The 20,294-nt window shown below is 50.2% G+C and overlaps 6 protein-coding genes across 6 annotated transcripts; 3 read left to right on the top strand and 3 right to left on the bottom strand.

Moving 5' to 3' along the window:
* Nucleotides 1-7,872: 7,872 nt before the first annotated feature.
* On the top strand, nt 7,873-9,582 carry N7539_006794 (tRNA-ribosyltransferase family protein; the record flags this gene model as incomplete). Its single annotated transcript, XM_056936395.1, has 8 exons — nt 7,873-7,947; nt 8,027-8,277; nt 8,358-8,441; nt 8,521-8,841; nt 8,895-8,952; nt 9,004-9,081; nt 9,147-9,334; nt 9,393-9,582. The coding sequence occupies 8 exons, from the start codon at nt 7,873-7,875 to the stop codon at nt 9,580-9,582; spliced, it is 1,245 nt and encodes a 414-aa protein (XP_056788330.1).
* A 581-nt stretch (nt 9,583-10,163) lies between these two features.
* Nucleotides 10,164-11,177, top strand: N7539_006793 (thymidylate synthase; the record flags this gene model as incomplete). The annotated part of the gene is made up of 1 exon (XM_056936394.1): nt 10,164-11,177. The coding sequence occupies one exon, from the start codon at nt 10,164-10,166 to the stop codon at nt 11,175-11,177; it is 1,014 nt and encodes a 337-aa protein (XP_056788329.1).
* Nucleotides 11,178-11,463: 286 nt separating this feature from the next.
* N7539_006792 (AN1-type zinc finger protein) lies at nt 11,464-12,405 on the bottom strand (the record flags this gene model as incomplete). The annotated part of the gene is made up of 1 exon (XM_056936393.1): nt 11,464-12,405. One exon carries the CDS (start codon nt 12,403-12,405, stop codon nt 11,464-11,466), a length of 942 nt encoding a protein of 313 aa, XP_056788328.1.
* Nucleotides 12,406-13,730: 1,325 nt separating this feature from the next.
* On the top strand, nt 13,731-14,288 carry N7539_006791 (uncharacterized protein; the record flags this gene model as incomplete). Its single annotated transcript, XM_056936392.1, has 3 exons — nt 13,731-13,993; nt 14,068-14,198; nt 14,263-14,288. The coding sequence occupies 3 exons, from the start codon at nt 13,731-13,733 to the stop codon at nt 14,286-14,288; spliced, it is 420 nt and encodes a 139-aa protein (XP_056788327.1).
* A 424-nt stretch (nt 14,289-14,712) lies between these two features.
* N7539_006790 (glycoside hydrolase family 154 protein) lies at nt 14,713-16,780 on the bottom strand (the record flags this gene model as incomplete). The annotated part of the gene is made up of 3 exons (XM_056936391.1): nt 14,713-15,857; nt 15,938-16,236; nt 16,299-16,780. 3 exons carry the CDS (start codon nt 16,778-16,780, stop codon nt 14,713-14,715), a joined length of 1,926 nt encoding a protein of 641 aa, XP_056788326.1.
* A 656-nt stretch (nt 16,781-17,436) lies between these two features.
* On the bottom strand, nt 17,437-19,144 carry N7539_006789 (MFS transporter; the record flags this gene model as incomplete). The annotated part of the gene is made up of 4 exons (XM_056936390.1): nt 17,437-17,570; nt 17,637-18,388; nt 18,459-18,842; nt 18,933-19,144. The coding sequence occupies 4 exons, from the start codon at nt 19,142-19,144 to the stop codon at nt 17,437-17,439; spliced, it is 1,482 nt and encodes a 493-aa protein (XP_056788325.1).
* Nucleotides 19,145-20,294: the final 1,150 nt, after the last annotated feature.

The following is a 20,294-nucleotide window of genomic DNA, read 5'->3' as shown; positions in this document are numbered from 1 at the left end:
AAAACAGAGTAGTAAATGGTGGAAGTGTATTCAAACCTGCAGCTTGATTTGTATCCTGCGGAAAGCCACTTGGATTGTATGACGAGATCTTCCGAGGTCTAGGTGTTGGCCCCTGATTCTGTTTGGTTCACAGAGACACACAACCACAATCACAGACTGCTGAATCGGTAAGAATGATGAAATAATATACCTCGGTTCAGGCAAATATCAACGAACCGATGGATTGTTGATTGTTGACAGTCAAGTAAGGAGATAGTGGAGATGTCGTAATTGATTATCGCCCATTCAATTCCTTGCCGTGATGATGTCGCAGGAACCCACGTTTCAGAAGATCGGTCGCGCAAGGCAAGAGAAATACAATCTGAGACTCTTGATTCAAATCGAATAAAGGGGATCCGGACTTGTCGATTAGACACTGACGATGCCCCGCCAAACCGAGAAAGGGATGATATTTTGATCAAATTCCCATGACGCAGTGTTTAGCCCGGACACAGTGATAATTGGCATGGAATGATGGAAATCTTCAATGAGCTCCGGGAGAAAGGGGCTTGTAGACAGGGTGATGGCAAACTTTCGAGTCTTGTTGTGTATGCCTGTCAAGTTGAGGAGAGCAAGCATGGAAAGAATAGTCGCAGATTCTAGAGGTCGTTGTATAGTGGATTCGCCCCACGCCAGCAAGGTCCGGGAGAAGCAGAGGAAGATATTCTAGCAGCACAGACCAAAGGATTGTGCATCGGTCGAAACAGAACTGGGGATACTCAGCGATCATATGATTTCTCGTGGCTCCTGACAGAAAATTCGCTGATGTCTTGTTCTTGGGAACCCCACAAGGAATTATAGTCCGCGGGAATCCTGAAATCCTGAAGCGCTAGTACACTCGCTAGCCAGACTGCAGAAAGCCACGGCGTTCGAGATGAGGCCACGGATTACCTGACAAGAGGGCGAAATAGACTCTGACAAATGATCCTGCTTCGACCTCAGATACCCACACGGGGCTGATCGGAGTAGGAATAGGAAGCGAGTGTAGATCGGATGATTTTTAGGCGTGACAGGGGAAGAAGGGTGGGGAGGAAAGGAACACGAGGGCGGAGGAGTTATCTTGGAAGCCCAACATACCCATCGAGCGAACTGCAGGGTCGTCGATGGCCTGAAAGCAGTCGATCCGTCAATGAGAAACGTTGCATGCTTCTTTTTGACAGGAAGGCTGAATTAAAACGCCCACTCTCGCCCACGAGTGGTTAATCAGGGCGATCGGGAAGACACGAAGAATGTTGGTGGTGGTCAGACCAACAAAGGTCGGGCAGCCCAGTGACAAGGAGTTGGATTGTTGTAGCAGGACATCTGCAACAAAGAGAAGGCTACGGTGAGATGGAGGAAGCCGCTCATGATCTTAACTCGTCATCAGGGTCAACCTCGTTTGTCGATCCAGTGTTCCCTGTTCCCGTTTTTGTGATATGCGGTTGGCATTTTGGGTTGACCTGTGAACACCTGCCCGATAAACAACAAACAGCTGGGCAGGTCATTTACCCAACTCGAAAACTCGCAGAGATCTTGGTCAACCCAAACTACAGACGGTCGCATTCCAGCTGGAAGTCGCGGTGCTACTATAATTCTGGCGGACTAGAGTCACCGGTACACAAGTCCAAGTCACCACCTGCAGTGCGATGGGTCCGATTTTCATCCCTCCAGGGTTGTACCTCAATGTACAAGGCCTTCCGTCTCCCACTCGATAGAATATACTCTCCCGTCTATTGATGACTTCGTGTCCGAGGCCACGCTATATGAGGATCGCCTCTATTACTCACACTGAATCATCTGAGTATACCCCCCAACCTCTCCGCCTCTTATTGACGATGAGTAGGCTGCATGAGACCCGACGAAGGATCACTCTCGAACAAGCCTTCCCCTTCGCTCGATACACGTTGCACAGAGGCTCCGAATCAGCCGGGCGACCGAGCCCAAATAGTGTGGAATGTGATGACCTGAGTTACCATGCAAGCCAGACTGGATACATTGCGCAGCGCTGTATCCATGGTGTTTGCATCCACATGTCGAGTGACTGACTCAGACGTCGTCTATGGATCTCTCCCCAAGGCCTCACCGCAGTGAGCCTGACTGTGTCAACAGTCAGGTCCAACCCCCACCACTGCAAGCTCTCCTAAAGATGGACCCGCCCAGGACCCGCGGTGCACGCGGCATGCATGCACGGGCGCGTTCGACCCCAAACGGGGGTGGAGAGTGAGGCATTATTGTGAGGTGTTAAGGATCCGCAGTCTGACTGTGTGACTGAGCCTATCAGCCTACCTTGATAAATGAGGTACTGTACATTGTGCAAACAGTGACTGGACGCGCAGGCGAGCATAAACCCCCAGATAATGAATAGATCTCGATCGCAATACAGCGAGACTCTTCTAAATCGTGAGCTGAGCGAACGATAGCAAAGTCACCAAGTGCGCGATTGGCTGCTTCGCTCTCGACGCCGGGCGAAGCAGATACGGCTTTGGAGACATGCCTCTCGGTGAGGGTGATAATGTGTGTTTGACCTTCATTCGCTGGAGGTGGACCGGTCGGCGCTGGGCAGCGACGGATCAAGGCAACTGCAACCACGCCGGTCGAAGGTGTAAACTTCTATCGTGGAGAAGAATTCTCCTGGCTGTAGTGCTGTTGACAGGCGGAGTCTGCCCCTCTAAGCCCACCTTCTCGTGAGAGCGACGAGAATGGTCAATAAGAAGAAGGCAGCCAGTCAGGAAGAAGTGCACGAGCGCCGAACGGGGTCTAGAGTTCGGACTGGTGAAGATGGTGTGTTGGGCAACGCGCCTACCGGAGTGATGGTAGCGAGCCCCATGAGAAATATGACATGTTCTGGAAGAGAAGAAGAGAAACTTCCGGAAATCGGAGCACGGGCCTGAACATCCAGGAAAGGACGGGATAGACTGGTCGCAAGTGTAATCATCGCTGGTCCCGAGAGAGTCTGAGTTGAACATCGGGAAAAGCTCGAGGACATGCGAGGTGCACTCAATCATTCTTTCGATGCACGCAGTGATGAGAAGCCGGTCGGTCGCCCCATGTCATCAAAGTATCGAGATCAGCAGATTCGAGGCCGCGGCCATCAAGACAACTGCTCCTACATCGTACAAGGGAAGCTAGGATTCCGCTCATTACCATCGATGGTGCACTCACTCCTTGCGTAGACGACGACCTCTCCTTTCTGCGTCAAGCGGCTTCAGTCCGACCCGATCTAGTGTTGATGTCAGAAAGACACACGTGGGCAAGACTGTAGTAATTTCACATCCGCCATTTCCCGTTCGTTTTCTCGTGAGATTGCGACCGTTCCGACGCTCTAGGTGACCTGACCTGGTGGTCATCGAAGATGACGGTGGAGTTGCGGTCCGATCCGGTCGCGGCCCAAACATGAACATGAAGATGACGTTGAAAAGAAGGTGAGAGGTTCAAGACTTGGCTTCGGAATTGGCATTAACCTCAGTCATCATGTGAGCACCAGTGTTCCAAGTCTGACGCAATTATGCAGTCTCTTTGAGAGAAGAGGTGTAACAAGTTTCAAGTAGATTATTGAACACAATCGATGAGGGAGTTCTCCGAGATACGCGAGTCAGGTAGCTTGTTGCACATAGCCTGACACGGCCTGGCGAATGACTTTCGAGTTTCGACTGAACTGGGCCGTCTGATGAGAACTGGGACCCGTCCGCGCGCTGCACAGAGGAGAATCACGCCTTTGGTGGAAAGGAAGTGTTCATCTCAGCATAATGCTTCTGATATCGGATTATCTCAGCCTCTAGGTATGCGACTGGAATTACAATCAATAGGTTAAATCTACATCCACACGGGGATTACATACCTACTGCGTCGTTCATGTACGTGACGAGGTAAACAGTCTGAAATGCAAGGTCGACCGTATTTGAAATTTACACGTCCCCGTCTCAATTGAGTCAATTTCCATCCAGATTGGAATCGTAAACGAGTTGGTGCGGATATTCATGCTATCGATGATGCAGTCCGGTGTCAGCCATGTTTTTTGGACCATCGCGGCTACCTAGGCACGGCGATCTCCTCCTGAATATGGACATCTGGTTGATGGATGATTTACCTTTCGAGTCCAACACTCGCTTGTTGCCCCCTATAACTTCGACTGATTCTTTTCACGTCGTCTATGGAGTCCAAACTCAATAAGCAAATCTCATATAGATTCTAGCTCTATACATCATTCTCGGATGTAGGTCCCTGCCGTGCCCGAGAAGGCCTGATGCCATGAAACATACCACACGTTTTGACGCTGCCGTGTTGTTATCACTGTGTCACGCTCGCAGCTCCGACGAAAGATCTAAAATGGGTCGCGGAACTTGCGAGACCAATGCTGGACAGAATGACTGGCTCTGAGCGTGGGCTCACTTTTTGAGTATAAGCTTCTTTCGTTGTGTCTCTTTCAATATACATATTACCTATTCTCCGCTCAACAACAAGAGTCGTTGCTAATCTCATGGTCATATCAAGATAGTCAGATCTCCTCCCCTTTATATTGTGGCTGCTCTCTGATGAGTCTATGAAGATAAGTATATTCTGGGCCTGTAAGTGGGCGTCTGCATTTTGCGACTGATCTACTTCGGTGAATGTCTAAGATCTCAATGTTTCTTTGACAATTCGGTCCTATCCTTGCTGTCCTTGCGGCTTTCGTGCCCTTGGCTCTACCTTTCTCTCAACACTGCCCGCAAGAATGTCCGACCATCTAGCTCCGTCACTCTTTACAAAGCAATAGGGCTGTTGACGTATTTTCAGGGCCTGTCGGCAGCGGAAAGTCAATATTGACAAGGTCAAGGCTTGGCAAGCTAGTCCTCAGCATGGGGACCATTCCATGCCGTTGCGGCCGTGAAGATGGCTTTTTGCAGCTCGCCCATTTGGCTTCCATCCGGCTTAGTCTGTGCTGTCATATGCGGTGGTTCTGCAGATGCAGACATGGAGTGGTATCGAATTGTCATAGAAATCTGCAGCCTTCACTCCGATATCGAATCTATGGCCGCTGGAGACATGACGATTTTGACAGTGGGGATATTAATCTATACGATGGACAGGAACATCGCATTGTCAATTTTCACATTGGAATGTCCAACTGCATCATTCCTGGTGAGTTTCCATGCTTCTCCTGGCGCTGTCTACTCTCGCTGCTCTATCACGGTCTTGAATGATCTGTTCAGCGCCGGTGACGAGGTAATTTGAAAGTAGGAAGATCAAGGCTCCATTCGGCTTACATGGTTTGTTTCGTCAATTTGAAAGCACGGTATTCCTGAACGGTCTATACGTATAGTCACCGCTCCGCGATCGGATTCCTGTCAACATGTCATGCTTCTTAGCAAAGTCAGCAAGTTCGTCAGAAGTGAAGATGCGTGATTGTCGAGTCCCGAAGGCTGATCTCAGCAGTGCTCTCCGCTTTCATACTTTTCAACCTTTGGAGCTGGGACCATCTTGAATAGGCTAGACGAATTTCAATCCTGAATAGTGCATCGGTATATGCCAATTCTCTGATTGTCCCAGGTTGGTCCAAGATGCTCAGCTTGTCGGCGAGCAGCTATCTCCTGCTTTTGCAAATCTCCGTAACCGTAAGTCCTTCAACTGATATTCAATACAAACGCCATTCTCATCTGTGTACCACAGGGATTTTTAAGCTGCTTCTGGAGGCAGTAGTTCATTTCTTGATCCAGTCAATGATGACGGCTTCATGACTATTATGCGCCTTTTGTGTCTATCCCAGGACCTCTAGACAGCTGTGTTTCACTGATCTGGCATCAAAGTCACAATTTTGTACAAGTTTAATAGACACGGGTAGAAAATTGTCCCGCACCCACTGCTCCGCAAAACCGAAAGTCTCCATGACAGCTTGATGGCCTTGCTACAATCCCGACATTTGGATGGCAAGCAAAATCTAAAAGTGACAGCATCGAGAGACTCGGCATATCACAAAAGCCTAGCATATTTTCTGACGTTTGCGGAGATTGCTCGGGGTTAATGTCGTGCTGGATCTTTTGATTGCATCAGTCGCTATATTTTTGATATTCTTGACAGTGTCGTCTCGCGGCAGTGCGAGAGGAAGATAGGAATGCTTTGAATATGACAATTTCTACGAACACGATCTTCCATGTTTCGCGTGATGGGAAGCTGTACTACGCTTGATACGTGGCTGAACTAGCTGAATACTGCGGTCTGTTGGTCAAGATACTTTTTCTGAAGATAAAAACTGGAATTTTTTGGAGCCTTCGCCATGGTGGCTGACAAAGGGATCCATGTTGGTCAGATAGATGTCGGCAGGATACAGGTGAGTCTCAGCATGGCTTTTTTCAACAAAAAAAGATGCTAACATGAGAAACTCTGTGCAGCTCACAGACTTGGGTGCTGCAAGACATCGATATGACTGTTTCAGCGAAACAAGGTATCACTTGGAATGGTCGAACCGGAAGGTCTGACGATTCAAAGCACATCTCCCCCCCCCCCATGAACTCGCACAACTATTCCTGTATGCTGACCTTTCTCAGTGGCAAGCGCCGTCTCTTTATTTCACTCCTGCGGCTGTTGCATCATCAGCTTGGAGCAACAAGGACTGGTGGTGTGAACATATGCCATTTGCCGGTTCAACTTGTTCGGAGAATATGTTTTATTGCAGTGCCTCGAGACCCCTTCATTCTGTCCCGTGCAAGCGTTTAATTCAATCCTGATCTTTACCATGACTACGGCGACGACCTCGTTCTGAATGTTCTTGAAAAGACTGCGCTTTGCAGGTGGTCAGCAAATTTAGTTTCACAGCTTCAATACCATTCTCCCCGCAGTACGGATCACATTCTCTTTCACGGTACCTCGGGACTTCCGACTTTCTCAGTCAATTTATGAGTTCCTTTTGGTCAGGCTCTGGGGTTCAAATACAGATTCGGGCCCAGCCACTAGATCACCTCAGGGACGCTCTCATTCGCAATCGTAAACCAATTGCCATCCTGGATGAAGCAGACTCATCATTGGACCGAGGGAAGGCAGAAACGATACAGGGCTTGGCTAAAGATGTCTTCATGGACCAGCTACACCGTCATCTCCATCGCGCACAGAATCAACAAGGCGCAGGATGTTAATACGCGAGACAGAGAGACGTTCCTGTCAGTGGTAGATGGCAGACTCGATCAATCTGGGAGTTCAAGGGATGAAAGCTCGTATCGAGACAGTGGTGGTTACTCTGGGTAGTCGAGCTCTTTTTTTTGGATTCTTGCTGTGTATTAAGTCGTTATACAGAGGGTAAGTTAATGTGTATAACTAGTACTAGGGATGTGAGAACCGAGGAGTGAGCTGGCAGTTCAGGCCACCATTGCAGGTCCAATGCAAAGGCGTATGACAAATTGAATGTCGCATATAGTGTTCTGATACAATCATCTCTCGGCTTCGAATAATGCTGAGTTTGCAATTACTTCAGCTTGCAAGGTAGTAAGGTGGATTCACTTATTTAGTGGAGTGTGCGAACCCCGCGGCGGGATCAAAACCGACGGTAGCTTGGTATATGCCTATAACAGCCTCGTAGGATTGGAAACTGCGTATGACCAACTGATCTTAACCCTTTTGCTTCATTCACAGCGCGAGGATTAGTGGGAACTGGAATGTGGATTTCTTCAAGGTAAGAATAAACTCGGTATACTTGAGCCTCGCCGAAATTGCTGCAAACCATACAAACATCTTATCGGCGCGATTGTGCCTGAAAGCGCAATCGCAAACGCTCCGAGTCATCCCCACGGCACCCCGCGCATGCTCTCCATGCGAGTCTTTTCGTTGCTGGCGCGAAATCAATCTCGTCTAATCAATCGAGTACCAGGGCCAAGCCTTACCGTCACAATGTCCACGACTGCACAACCAGCTCGAAAGTCTATGCCTTCTGCACTGACTTTTGACCTTCACGGAAAATGTTCGGTATGTGCGTTCCTGCGGCGATGTACAACCTCAAGGGCGCTTCATTAATTCATGTAAAATTTTCTGACTGGAAAGCCAGACCACCAAAGCTCGTGCGAGTACTCTCAAACTACCTCATGGCTCCGTGCCACTTCCAATCTTCATGCCGGTCGCCACACAAGCATCTCTAAAGGGCTTGACATATGACCAGCTACGTGAAACAGGGTGTATGCTATGCCTGAACAACACATATCATCTGGGTTTGAAACCAGGGCAGGAGGTTCTGGATGCAGTGGGTGGCGCGCACAAGTTCCAAGGATGGGACCGGAACCTGTTGACCGACAGTGGCGGGTAAGAACTTGGGATTCGTGTGGCTTTTTGTCGAGAAGTTGAGATTGGAGGCTAATAAGGATCCAATTGGTCTTGGACAGCTTTCAAATGGTTTCGCTCCTCAAGCTAGCCACTGTGACTGAGGAAGGAGTACGCTTTCTCAGCCCTCACGACGGATCGCCCATGTGAGAGCCTCTCAGTGGACCATTGTCATACCAGGTCGTTGCAGGTCCTGGCGAGCAAACTCAGCTAATGGCAGTTCAGGCTCCTCACACCCGAACACTCCATATCCTTGCAAAACTCCATCGGCTCGGATATTATCATGCAACTAGACGACGTCATTGCGACCACGTCTCCAGATCACGCCCGTATCAAGGAAGCTATGGACCGGTCGGTGCGATGGTTGGATCGTTGCATTGAAGCGCACAAATACCCGGAGAGGCAAAATTTGTTCTGCATTATTCAGGGTGGATTGGATCTTGAGCTCCGCCGGCAGTGCTGCGAAGAGATGGTCGCCCGAGATACGCCCGGTATTGCGATTGGAGGTCTCTCCGGTGGTGAAGCCAAGGACGAGTTTTGCAAGGTGTAAGTTGGCACTCATACATTGCCGAGAATGGGTGCTCGCTGACAAGAAAAAGAGTCGACACTTGTACTGGACTACTCCCCGAGAACAAGCCTCGTTATGTGATGGGCGTGGTAGGTTTCTTCCGCAAGTTCTTGATATAGTGGCGGCTAATTCCAGCTTAGGGATATCCGGAAGATATCGTTGTGGCGGTGGCGCTGGGTGCAGACATGTTTGACTGTGTGTGGCCCACGCGAACAGCTGTAAGTCTGAAGAATCGTCTATATGCCAAAGTCTTTGCAGTGGGCTAACGCTCATATCACCCTAGCGATTTGGAAATGCCATTGTCGATGCAGGCACCTTGAACCTCCGCCACCAGAAGTATGCGAACGATTTCACCCCGATCGAAGAGAACTGCGAATGCGCTTGCTGCCGTTCCACTGAGCAAGGGGGTCTTGGGGTGACCAAGGCATATATTCATCACATCACCGCGAAGGAGACAGTAGGAGCGCATCTGTAAGCAGTCCTCTAAATTCTCGGAGCATACTCGTCCATACTGACGTTGTCACTCAAGCCTTACCATGCACAATGTACACTACATGCTGAAGTTGATGGCAGATATCCGCCAGGCTATCTTGGAAGACCGCTATCCGGCTTTCCTCCGCCGATTCTTCTCCAATATCTATTCAGGTGACAAGACAAAATACCCTGCCTGGGTGATTGGTGCCTTACGCGGTGTGGGAATGGATCTTCTGAGTGACTGAAATGTCATCGAATGAAGACTTGCACCACATGTATGGATTGATTCCCGGAGCGTGATTTCTTGTTGCTCATGTCAAAAAGGGAGTGGTAATGGACTTATGTTGCATTTGGGTGGTGTTTTTGAGAACATAGCAAAGATGCACTATAGCGGTCTATCTTCTTTGAATCTTGCAAAAAGTGAAAGATTAATTGTAATCAGTTCTCGAGATCGGGTTCAGGGCCACATGATAAGCCTTTTTTTCATTATCACTAAAGATTTCATGGAAGAACTTTGATCGAGTACGAATGTACATTGATTTTCCCTATCTATTTGAGACACAGCTGTTCATCTGAAAAAAACATGCCAATGCTGGCTTTAGGCCCCGCCAAAATTCTAGTGGTTTTGGCGATAAGATAAGAGTCACACACGCAAGCGCGTCGCGTCAGGGCCGCGTCGAGCCCCTCTGGTTGCTCCACCACTTTAAGGAACACTGACTTACAATCATTCGACTGACCACAGTGCCACAACGACCGTTCGTACTTGCAAAAGGCGTTTTCAATCTGAGATTTTCTACGCCTGTTTCATTTGACACCAATTGCCGTCATGACACAAGATCAGCCAGGCCCTTTGGCCGACTCCAAGCCTGTGGCGCATCACGACCCGTCGCACGAAGAACACCAATACCTCAACCTGATCCGCACAATCCTCGACAACGGCGAACACCGGCCCGATAGAACAGGCACAGGAACTCGCTCCATTTTTGCACCCCCTCAGCTGCGCTTTTCCCTCTCCAAGCCAGATCCAAATGGTGGAGATCCCATCAAAGTCTTGCCACTTCTGACTACAAAGCGAGTCTTCCTGCGTGCTGTCCTCGCGGAATTGCTCTGGTTCATTGCCGGATCAACGTCGTCTTTGCCATTATCTGAGGCCGGAATCAAAATCTGGGACGGGAACGGCAGTCGCGAGTTCCTCGACAAGGTCGGTCTGGGCCATCGAGCAGAGGGCGACCTTGGACCCGTGTACGGCTTCCAATGGCGACACTTCGGCGCGGAGTACGTGGATGCGCAGGCCGATTATACGGGTCAGGGTGTTGATCAGCTCAAGGAGGTTGTGGTCAAGATTATGAATTCGCCCTTTGATCGTCGGATTATCATGAGCGCTTGGAATCCGGCCGATTTGAAAAAGATGGCGCTCCCACCTTGTCACATGTTTGCCCAGTTCTACGTGTCTTTCCCTCCTAGTATGAAATTGGATGAGGAGACGGGAAAGCCGAACGAAAAGGGTACCTTGTCATGCTTGTTGTATCAACGGTCTTGTGATATGGGTCTCGGGGTGCCGTTCAACATTGCCTCGTACGCCTTGTTAACGCATATCCTGGCCCATGCAGCCGACCTGCATCCGGGCACTTTGATCCATACCATGGGCGATGCTCACGTGTACCTGGATCACGTTGATGCGCTCAATGAGCAATTGACCCGTGAGCCGACCGAATTCCCAGAATTGGTCATCAAGCGAGATGATCGCGGCAGTGCTGTGATTGACGGCTGGAAGGAAGATGAATTCGAGGTTGTGGGTTACAAGCCCCACAAGACCATCAAAATGAAGATGAGTGTGTAGTTGACGTGGAAGCATATCTCAAAATTGCTTTTTGTTATGTTCTTTAGATGATACCCGTCATGGGGAAGAATTAATGGCACTCATTGTACAAAGTCGAGTTGGATTCAAGTCGAAGCACATGGAAAATGGCAACACGCCACGCTCTAAATGGGTGTCAAAATCTATCGCCGGTAACAGAAACGCTTATAGGCGGCGTCCACGTCTGCAGTGAGATATTGTCATCCTTGGATGAGAAGAAACAAATATAGATCTTGGGAGAACAGTAGGTCGCGGAAAAGTGCCTGGATCAGGCTTTCTCCAGGACTAGCCCAGCACCGCGCAGCAGTACAATGGTATCACCTGATTTCAGTTTCCCTTCTCCGATCGTTTGCGAGAATTCCAAGAAGTCTCCCGACTCAACATGGAATATCCGCAACCGCGCCTCCTCCCCGCCCCCACGGTTGTTCAAATTCTCCACCTTCAGCCTGCGCGCAGCGTCATCGAGAACCCGACCAACTTTCCACCTCGTATCAAAGTAGAGGTCCCCAGCGGGGGGCTCAGCAGCCTGCGTATCCGCCGTCCCAACCACGTGAAGGTATATGCGTTTATCGGCCGGTACGGCCGCCTCGCCCTTTGCCGTCCGCTTCATCTGGTTCACGCTGGCCAAGCGTGCTGCAGGACTATTGGGCTTCACTTTGGGCTTGGGAATCAGCTTGGACGTCGCCTCTTGCTTCTCCTTGCCCCAGGTTCGCATCCGCGAGAACATCGACTTGATGGTCTCGTTGGGGCTGGGGCCTTGCCGAGCGCCTAGCGGGGTAAGCTTGGCGCAGTCATGTTCTTCTCGTAATCGGTGCTTGAGACAGTACTGGCGATTGCAGTTGGGACAGCGCACACCGGGGTCTTTGAGGGTGTTGATCAGCGTTTTGCATGAGACGTCGGCGCATTGATCTGAGTTGTAGATGTTGGGTTTTTCAGGCGGCGTGCTGTTCCCTTGTGGATTCGTTGCGCCGTTGCGCCGGCGCGCCCATTCCCCGGCGTGAGGGCACTTGTGAGCTGTTTCAGATCGGTGATCAAGACAGAAGGTACTCCTGCATGATTCGCATCGAAAGGGAAGAAAGTCGAGTTGACCACAGTATTCAAATTGGCAGTGGCGGCCGATTGATTCGAGATCGGTATCGGCCATTTGGACGTAGGATTCTCCGCGCGTGGGGGAGGGAGATGACCCCTTTGAGATACTCAGAGGAGCCATAACGAAGGATTAGGGGGTATTGAGAGTCTGATGAAAGAAGCGCAAAGCGATGCGAAATGCAGTGGACAAAGGACGAGAATGCGAGCACGAGTCAGCGGCTAAATATGAGCAATCCATGAAAGAAGATCATGAGGCTGAGAAATGAAAGATACGATGGCAACATGTGACTAATGCGGAGAAGCTTCCAGTCTAGCGGGACAGGGCTGAGCCTTCGGGCGCCGGCCTGACCGGCAGCGGTGGGTGCCAGGTCGTTTGTACCTTGTCTTAAGTTACTTACGGTCGGTTAGGTACTGGAAGGTACTGCAGTCGGGGGGCACGTAGCGCTAGGCTTAGATAAGCACAACTAACTAACTACTAACTAACTAACTGGTGGACTGCCACGAAGCTGAGGACCGAGGTCCACAGGTATTCGGCTGGCGGTATCAGGTACCATACAGTGGTGCAAGGCTGCAAGGAATGAAAGGCTCAAGCTGGTGGACCGACTTGATCCGTGAATGGAGAAGCCTTGAGTCAGGAAACTTTTAGAAGATGCAAGGCGGTCAATTATTAGGGCACTAAGCCTTACACCCTCGAGCAGGCGTGGGCAAAGGGAGCTTGACACCTAGATTCGAGCATAGTCCAAATACTGTCGGACAATATACTACTCCGACGCTCTCGCAGGCACCATAACCTGCTTATTTTCTGTGCTTCTGAGTTACACAAATCATCCCATTAGCGACGGGCACGATCCGATCCTGTCAGCGACGTCTCGGCGTTGATCATGAACACACTACATCGACATCCAAGCATCATTGTCATGGATCAATGATACTGGTTTACTTTAGCGGCTGTCGTGTCCATGGCAATTCTATCTCTGCGTGAGGGGGTCGAACGTATTGTGCGGGTAAAGAGGAAGCATGGACAAGACACGAGTCCTATTCCATGTTGAGTGAGAGTTCATGGATGCAGCCGACGAATGCGGCGACAGGTGATTGAAAAGTGGTGTGGTATGTAATTAGGACAGACCCTGTTTCGGGTCATCTAGCAAGTTTCACAAGATATTAATTCATATTCAGAATTGCAGACCATGGAAGCTTCAGGAACCACCTAACAAATGCTGCCTGGTCTTTGGTCGGCTACGTCAGGAATCTCCATTGAGAAGCTCTATGGGGAAAGTGGTACCTTCCCCGCATTCGGACATCCATTTAAGAAACCTGGGGTAACCTTCCCGACGATCACTCTTTTTCCACTCTGCACCTCTCACTCAGCCACTTCACCTTACCAACCCTGCGTTGCTTCATTTCCATCAACTTGTCGAGCACAACAGCAGCCTCCCATCAGCAACCATGACTCGCGGTTTCGCTACCATCAAGCCTGAGTGTCAGGAGCAGTTTGACACGCTCAAGGAAACAAAGACCCTGGACTACATCGTCTTCGTCCCAGATTGGCACAAGAAAGAGATTTCTGTGGCGAAGTCGGGCAAATCAGACAATCATGATGAGATAGTTTCTTTTCTGACCACTGATGCACCTCGTTATATGGTCACCAAGTTCACCTACGATGGCCCTACTGGAGATGAGAAACGACACAAGCTGGTCTTTATCACGTGGTGAGTTTCCCAATGCGGTGCCGGGCCTTTTTTGTGAATAAAAACCCCAGACTAACTGTTTCTTTGAACGACAGGGTCCCCGAGGGAGCGAATTCCCATGACAAGACTTACTGCCTTCACAACAAAGATCACCTCTATCGATCACTCGATGACCTGAGCCTCCATGTCCAGGCTTCGAAGCCCGAGGATCTTGCCCATGCAACTAGTAAGTGTTCGCTGTGAATTGAGGGCGACCATTGAAGACACCACTGACACTTCGACCGTCCTAGTTCTCAAGCAGTTCAAGGTTCTCTGAATGCAGGTTAGAGTTCCAGCATCCCAATGCTCGAACAACGTACTCCGCGCGTCTCGGAGCTCGATGGCTCTCCTTCCAATCAAGCTTCAACTCTCGTATGAAACAATTGGCAGCTTGATATTTGATACAATTTATACTAGTCATTATGAAACACCGTCTCTAGAACACAATTTTCCCTCTTTCTTCAAGTTTCACGGATGCGACACCCTGCGGTACGACAGTAATTTTACATTCTCTTGTGGTCTTGCGAGACTTGTGTCCGTCTGATCACTTAGTAGACAGATCAGCTGAGCCCTGCCTGGTCACTCCAAGTAGTTCACGGTGAGTATCGAAGATTCAATCAGTGCCGTGCATTCGAAGCTATGTACAAAAGGAACAAAAGCTGCTCGATATCATATCAAGTTTAAGAAAAGGACAAGCTATCTCATGTCACCAATCTCTCATTCAACCACTCCGGGATTTTAGGCTTCTGTTCCCAGCCAGACTGCCAGTCTTTCACATTCTCAGGCATTGCAAAGACGGCAGTCACGAACCACTGTTTCTCGCCCGCTCGAATATCCACCCCCAGGGAAGGGAGAAGAGTTCGACCGTGAATAATGTTGGAGTTAGGATCAGCAACAACAATTCTGCCCTCGCGCACGCCAGAAGCATGCAGCTCAACAATGCCCACGACGCCAGCCGAGGAGAGAACAAGTGCATTTCCAGAGCCACTCATCGTGCCTTCACTCGCAGGTCCTTCCATGGGTCCCAATAGTCGCCCAGTATCGCTCCGACATCCGTAGATGGCAAAGGCTCCCTCTGAGCTCTTCAGGGCTCGGCCGGAGCGAATGCGATGCGCGCGAATATGCCAGTTCGGAGTCTCGGGCGCAGGAGGAATTAGGATGGTTTCGATCTCAACGTCGGACCAGGGCTTCCAGGTAGAAATCAGGACGGGAACGCCGTCTTGACCTGGTTCTTCGAAGTGCGCCTCCTCGACCAGTCGACGTGCCTTCCAGAATTCGCCGTCTTCGGAGAGCGCCAGCATACTGTCTGGTGCGTATTGTTCCAGCTCATAGCCGCCGGTGGGGACGGAGTATCCGAAGGATGAACTGTATGCGTATTTTCCGTACTTGGCATGGATCGCTCTCATTGAGTAATGGCATGCCTGGCCAGAGGACAGCAGGAAAGAATGTCCACCACGGCGAATGGCGATGTGCTTTGGATACTTCAGCGCTACGACCTCGGGAAGAGAGGCTGCTGGGTAGGCTTCTTCCTCGGCGGCCCAGAAAGGATGCGACTCGGGGATCGCCAATGGAGTGAACGAGAGGCAACACCAGTAAGGGGAACCTGGGGAGTTGTAATTCTCCGTGAGGTACGAATTCTGATAGCAGTATCCCAGGTTCAGAGTGCCGTCATTGTTGAAGATGTCTCGCTGTGTGGACCACCAGCGAAAGTTGCGAAGTAAAAGTCCCTTGACGACGCCCCAGGTTAAGGGAGCCGGGAGCTCGACATCAGCAAAAGCGAGAGCACCCCAGAACCCGACCATTGCAAATCGATAGGTAAGAGAGCGACCGAAAGGGATTGCCCGACCTGTTTAGGAGAGCGCTCGTTGTCAGTCAAGACTCACGGCCTGGTGTGGAAAAAGCCACATGGAATCTTATCAAGCGTACCGTCCGGGTTGAAATAGAAAACAAAGTCTTTGGCAAAGTCCTTCGCTCTTTGCCGATATCTTTCGGCTCTCTCGGGATCAAAGTCCCCTGCAAGCTTTGAATATAGCAGTTGTAAAAATTGAATTGCAAAGGATCCTGAGTAATAGTCCATTTGGTGATGGGTCTTGGGCCCGTCATTGCTCCACCCGCCGCCGACGTGGAACGTATCCAAGTGATCCATGTCAGCCTCGATTCGGCTGTGAGAGTAGTCGGCGCCGTTTCTCCTCAATCCCAAGTTGGCAAAGACGCGGAACCATAGCCTAAGAAATTGGAAATGAGCGTGAGGCTCCCATCCCGAGAGATTTCAATTTGCACAACTGACCAATTAGTATTGGGCATCTCACGCGCATTGATACTATTCAACCACTTCGTCACGTTCGATTTCTGTCGGTCCGTCAAAGGATCCCAAAAGATATGCGGAGCCACAGCGAGAGCGTATCCGATCGGACACATCTCGACCATTCGCTGGTCCGAATCCTCAATATCCCCCCAGTACTCCGGGCTCTCGGGGTCAGTGCCGTTGATGATGCCTTCGCGCCATTTCGCGGCCTCGGCGTATTGATAGCCGCCCGCGAGAAGCGAGGCTAGACCCCAGAGAGGACGAGCATACCCTTCGATCTGAGCACCAGCCTCGTCAAAGCGAGTCGTTGACGTCCCTACTTTGACACGACTTCCGCCGGGCGTGAACAGAGGCAAGAGTGGGTTCAAAAGACCGCAGCAAGCGTCTTGAAAATCGGCACGAGTACGGAACGGTGATTTACTAAATGCGTGTGAGGGCGTCTTGCCATTGGCGTGAACGGACATTTTGGGCTGGTTGGCCAGGATCTGGTAGATAGGAGCTCACTGAGAGACGACCACGGTCAATTAAGCCTCTCGTCCATTCTGTCCTTTTAAAAGGAATGCCTTTCTCCGGAGATCTTCGCCGATAACCGAACAATGCCAATTTGTTCCCCGCAACATGCCATTTCTGAACCCCCCACGTTTTGGATTTAGGCTAAAAGCAGGCCGGTGTGGAGGAGGGGAAGTTTGCTTGGGGTTCGTTAATGCCTGATGACGATCATCGAACTCTAGGTCGTCGGTCTTTGACCGGCTTTGGACCACGTTTGGAATGCCGATCAGTCCCCGCTCCCTGAGACAGTTGGCGGCAACGGAGCATCCTGCCATGACTGCAGAACGATAGCCCAGACGGTTCGTATACTGTCCGAATACTCGGCAAATTATCGAGGAAGCCTTGTCTGTCGTGTTCGACCTAGGTTGGTGCCTAATGATGGAACTAATTGACAAATGTACCTGATTATTGACTCATTCGTCGGTCTTTTCAATACGAACATAATTCACAGGAAAACATCGGATTACAATCAAACTGGAAACTCCAACATGTCATGAACATTGTTGGCAGCAGAGATGGTCTATTCTGCTGCTGCAAAGTTCGTGAGCAGCCTGCAGTAGATGATCCCGTTCTACAGCGTTTCATACTTGCTCTTGGCCCTAATGCGAGGGCCAAATTTGAACAAGACGAATGGAATTGGCACCAAGGCCACAGCGACAAACCCGAATAAGCTGATGGCCCAGTCCAAATGCAAAGCCTGGTACACTACAATTGAATGAAACTGTTAGCCCAAAAATCGTGAATTCTCGAAACCAGGCCCTTGAGACTTACTGTTCATGATAAAAAGTGGAAACGCGCCCGCAGTCACATATCTGGCCAGGCTCATCGCACTGGCTACGCTCGCCAGAACATTCCCATGGTATGTCTCAAGGGCATACTGCGCTGTTGAGACAAAAACACACAGATTCCCCCACGCATATGGCACTATCGCCGCCACGGGACTGGCCCAGGAAATACTCGACTTGGATGTCCATGCAAACCAGAATAGGCCCAGGGGCAATCCAATGCTGCCGATCATGGCCGGATATAACCGATGCTCTGGAGAACCTTGACCTGGAGGGAGATTTCCGAGCTTTGGTCGATAGAAAAAGATATCACACAAAACAAGAGTGATGAAACCTAAAGTGGAGCCGATTACTATCGAGAAAAACACGAGCCCAGCCTGCTCTGTGCTGAAAGAGTACACTTTCCCGACCATATAGGGCACTGCAGCGAAGTAACAGAACAGGACCCCGAAATTGATCGCCGTATACAGGCAGATGAATGAGACAATTGGTTCAGTGAAAAGCATATGGACTGGCCGACTGAGCGTAACAGTCACGAACTGGTGGGCATTAGCCAGAAGGGTCGACTTGGGTATGTCATAGTCCGACTCTCTCGAGGCGATTCTGCGCTTGAGGACTGGCGGAAAGGTCTCCGGGCTGAACGCGATCAGGATCAAACAGGGGATCGTCATGAACAGAATAACCCATTGAGTCCATCGCCAGTCATGGCGGCTGACAGCATATGCCCCGAAAATAGGACTGTTTGGGTTGAGCGGCAAAAGGTCAGCTCATCATTCAGTCACACCATGGTTCCCTTCACTCTGCTTACCCAAAACCAGGTCCAAGAAACGGCATCAGAATGTACAACGCCATCATGCCGCCCCGAGCCTTAGCACTGAAAGTCTCAGCAATTGAACCCGCTGCTACTGTCAGCATCGGCGCCCAGCAGAATCCAGCTGCAGTGCGGAGAAAGCAGAGAGCAGCAAAGTTGCTCGTCAATCCTGCCCCGAGCGTAAAGAGGGCTCCCAGTGGAAATGCGACATAATAGACGGGCATTCTTCCTACTGTCTCTGACACTGGACCGCCGATAACGGGCCCAGAGCCGAGGGCAAAGGTATAAAGAGAAAGCGGCAACAATGACTGTGTGAAGCTGACATTGAAAGCTTTTTGAATTGCTGATTGTGCAGGAGTTACGATAGAAGTAGCGGCCGATCTGTGGTTTTCAGCTTTCTATTAGCAAGGTCCAGCACAGAGACAAGCCCAGGGTGTCCTCAGTCGACTCTCCAAGAACGTCTCGACTTACGTGATGAAAGCCGCCAGTGACACCATAACCATCAAGATAATCTTTTTTCTGGCAGGAAGATTGAGAGGATCTTGAGGATGCTGATCCCAGTGCAGAGTCACATCTTGAATGTCGGGTGCAAACACAACAGGGACTTCTTCCGCCAAAGTGGACTCCTTGTCCACGAAATCTTCCAAAATGGCATTCTCTTGGTGCTGCCCGTCATGGGTCATGGTATCTGGGCACATTCAAACTGTGTCTGACTTCACAATTCCACGCCTCGCGATCGAAAGGTAGTTGACAAAGAACAGTGCAGTAGAAGATTACCCAGATGCACAGCAAGCACAGCGGCAGCCGATCCGTTCTTCAGTTTTCCGAGCTCTACTGTATCTATATTTCGCCAGCCTCGTCCTAACGGGAACTATAAGCGTCTCGACTCTAAGAGGCCCATATATTTAGTGAGGAAAAGACAACGTAGCATTCCATATCGATGCACGCCAGGGTAAGGCTCGGCCCGGCTGTTCCTCCTCTTGATCACGGAGTTCGTCGAGTTCGTCTAGAACATCTTGACCCAGACTTGGTGGATCTCTGTTATCTTCTTTGAGCAGCGATCGACAAGCAAGGGATGAGATCAGACACCGATTTCCCCCGTACCATGTCGAGTATTGACCGAATCACTGACTGTCCTTTTGATACCTTAAGGTATCAGTCGTAGGGCTAATTGACTCGCTGATACCAGCATCTGAGTAGCCACTTCCGGTGCCGGCATCGGAGACCGTTACCGATGTAATGCTACCTCGCGAATTAGGTACTAGTCTATGAGTGATGATCCTTCTATGGACAGAGTACTATGTGTTCGACAGTGAAATAATCATACTCCCCTTAAATTTACGTTCATGGTGCAGGTCAAGTGCAGAATTGTCCAAATAGATAAGAAACCGAGCGCATCATGCCTCGAGTCGCGGCTAGATGCACCCAGTGATTTGTGCAACCTCACCCTGTGCATTTGGGGGCCCATGCAAGGGTTACGAAAGCTGGAGGATAACTGAGGAAAGGGATCTCCGACTTATGTTGTGGACCATTCTTGCACGCAAATGAGCCAAGTAGGTCTCGAGTTGATGCGTTGAATGAGTCACGGTGATAGGGAGATTCTGCCTTGAGGAGGCCAGGCAAGCAGCAAGCCTCGCCATAGGTATGAACTTGAAGGAGAGAATTGCCTCTGGTCTTTGAAAATGTTCGCATGGCAAAGTGATACTGCCGTCTCACGGCAGTCCATAGCCTAGATAGAATCTCTCCTCGCTAGTCAATCTCACCCTCATCCCACTCACACATTCGACAGCTGCACTTACCTCTGTAGCTTTAGATCATCACTGTTGAGAACTA

The sequence above is a fragment of the Penicillium diatomitis genome, assembly GCF_028827545.1.
Source record: "Penicillium diatomitis strain IBT 30728 chromosome Unknown utg000009l_segment0_segment0, whole genome shotgun sequence".
In the NCBI taxonomy this organism is placed as follows: Eukaryota; Fungi; Ascomycota; class Eurotiomycetes; order Eurotiales; family Aspergillaceae; genus Penicillium; species Penicillium diatomitis.
The sequence above is the reverse complement of the archived record's forward strand: the minus strand, read 5'-3'. Positions and strand labels throughout refer to the sequence as shown.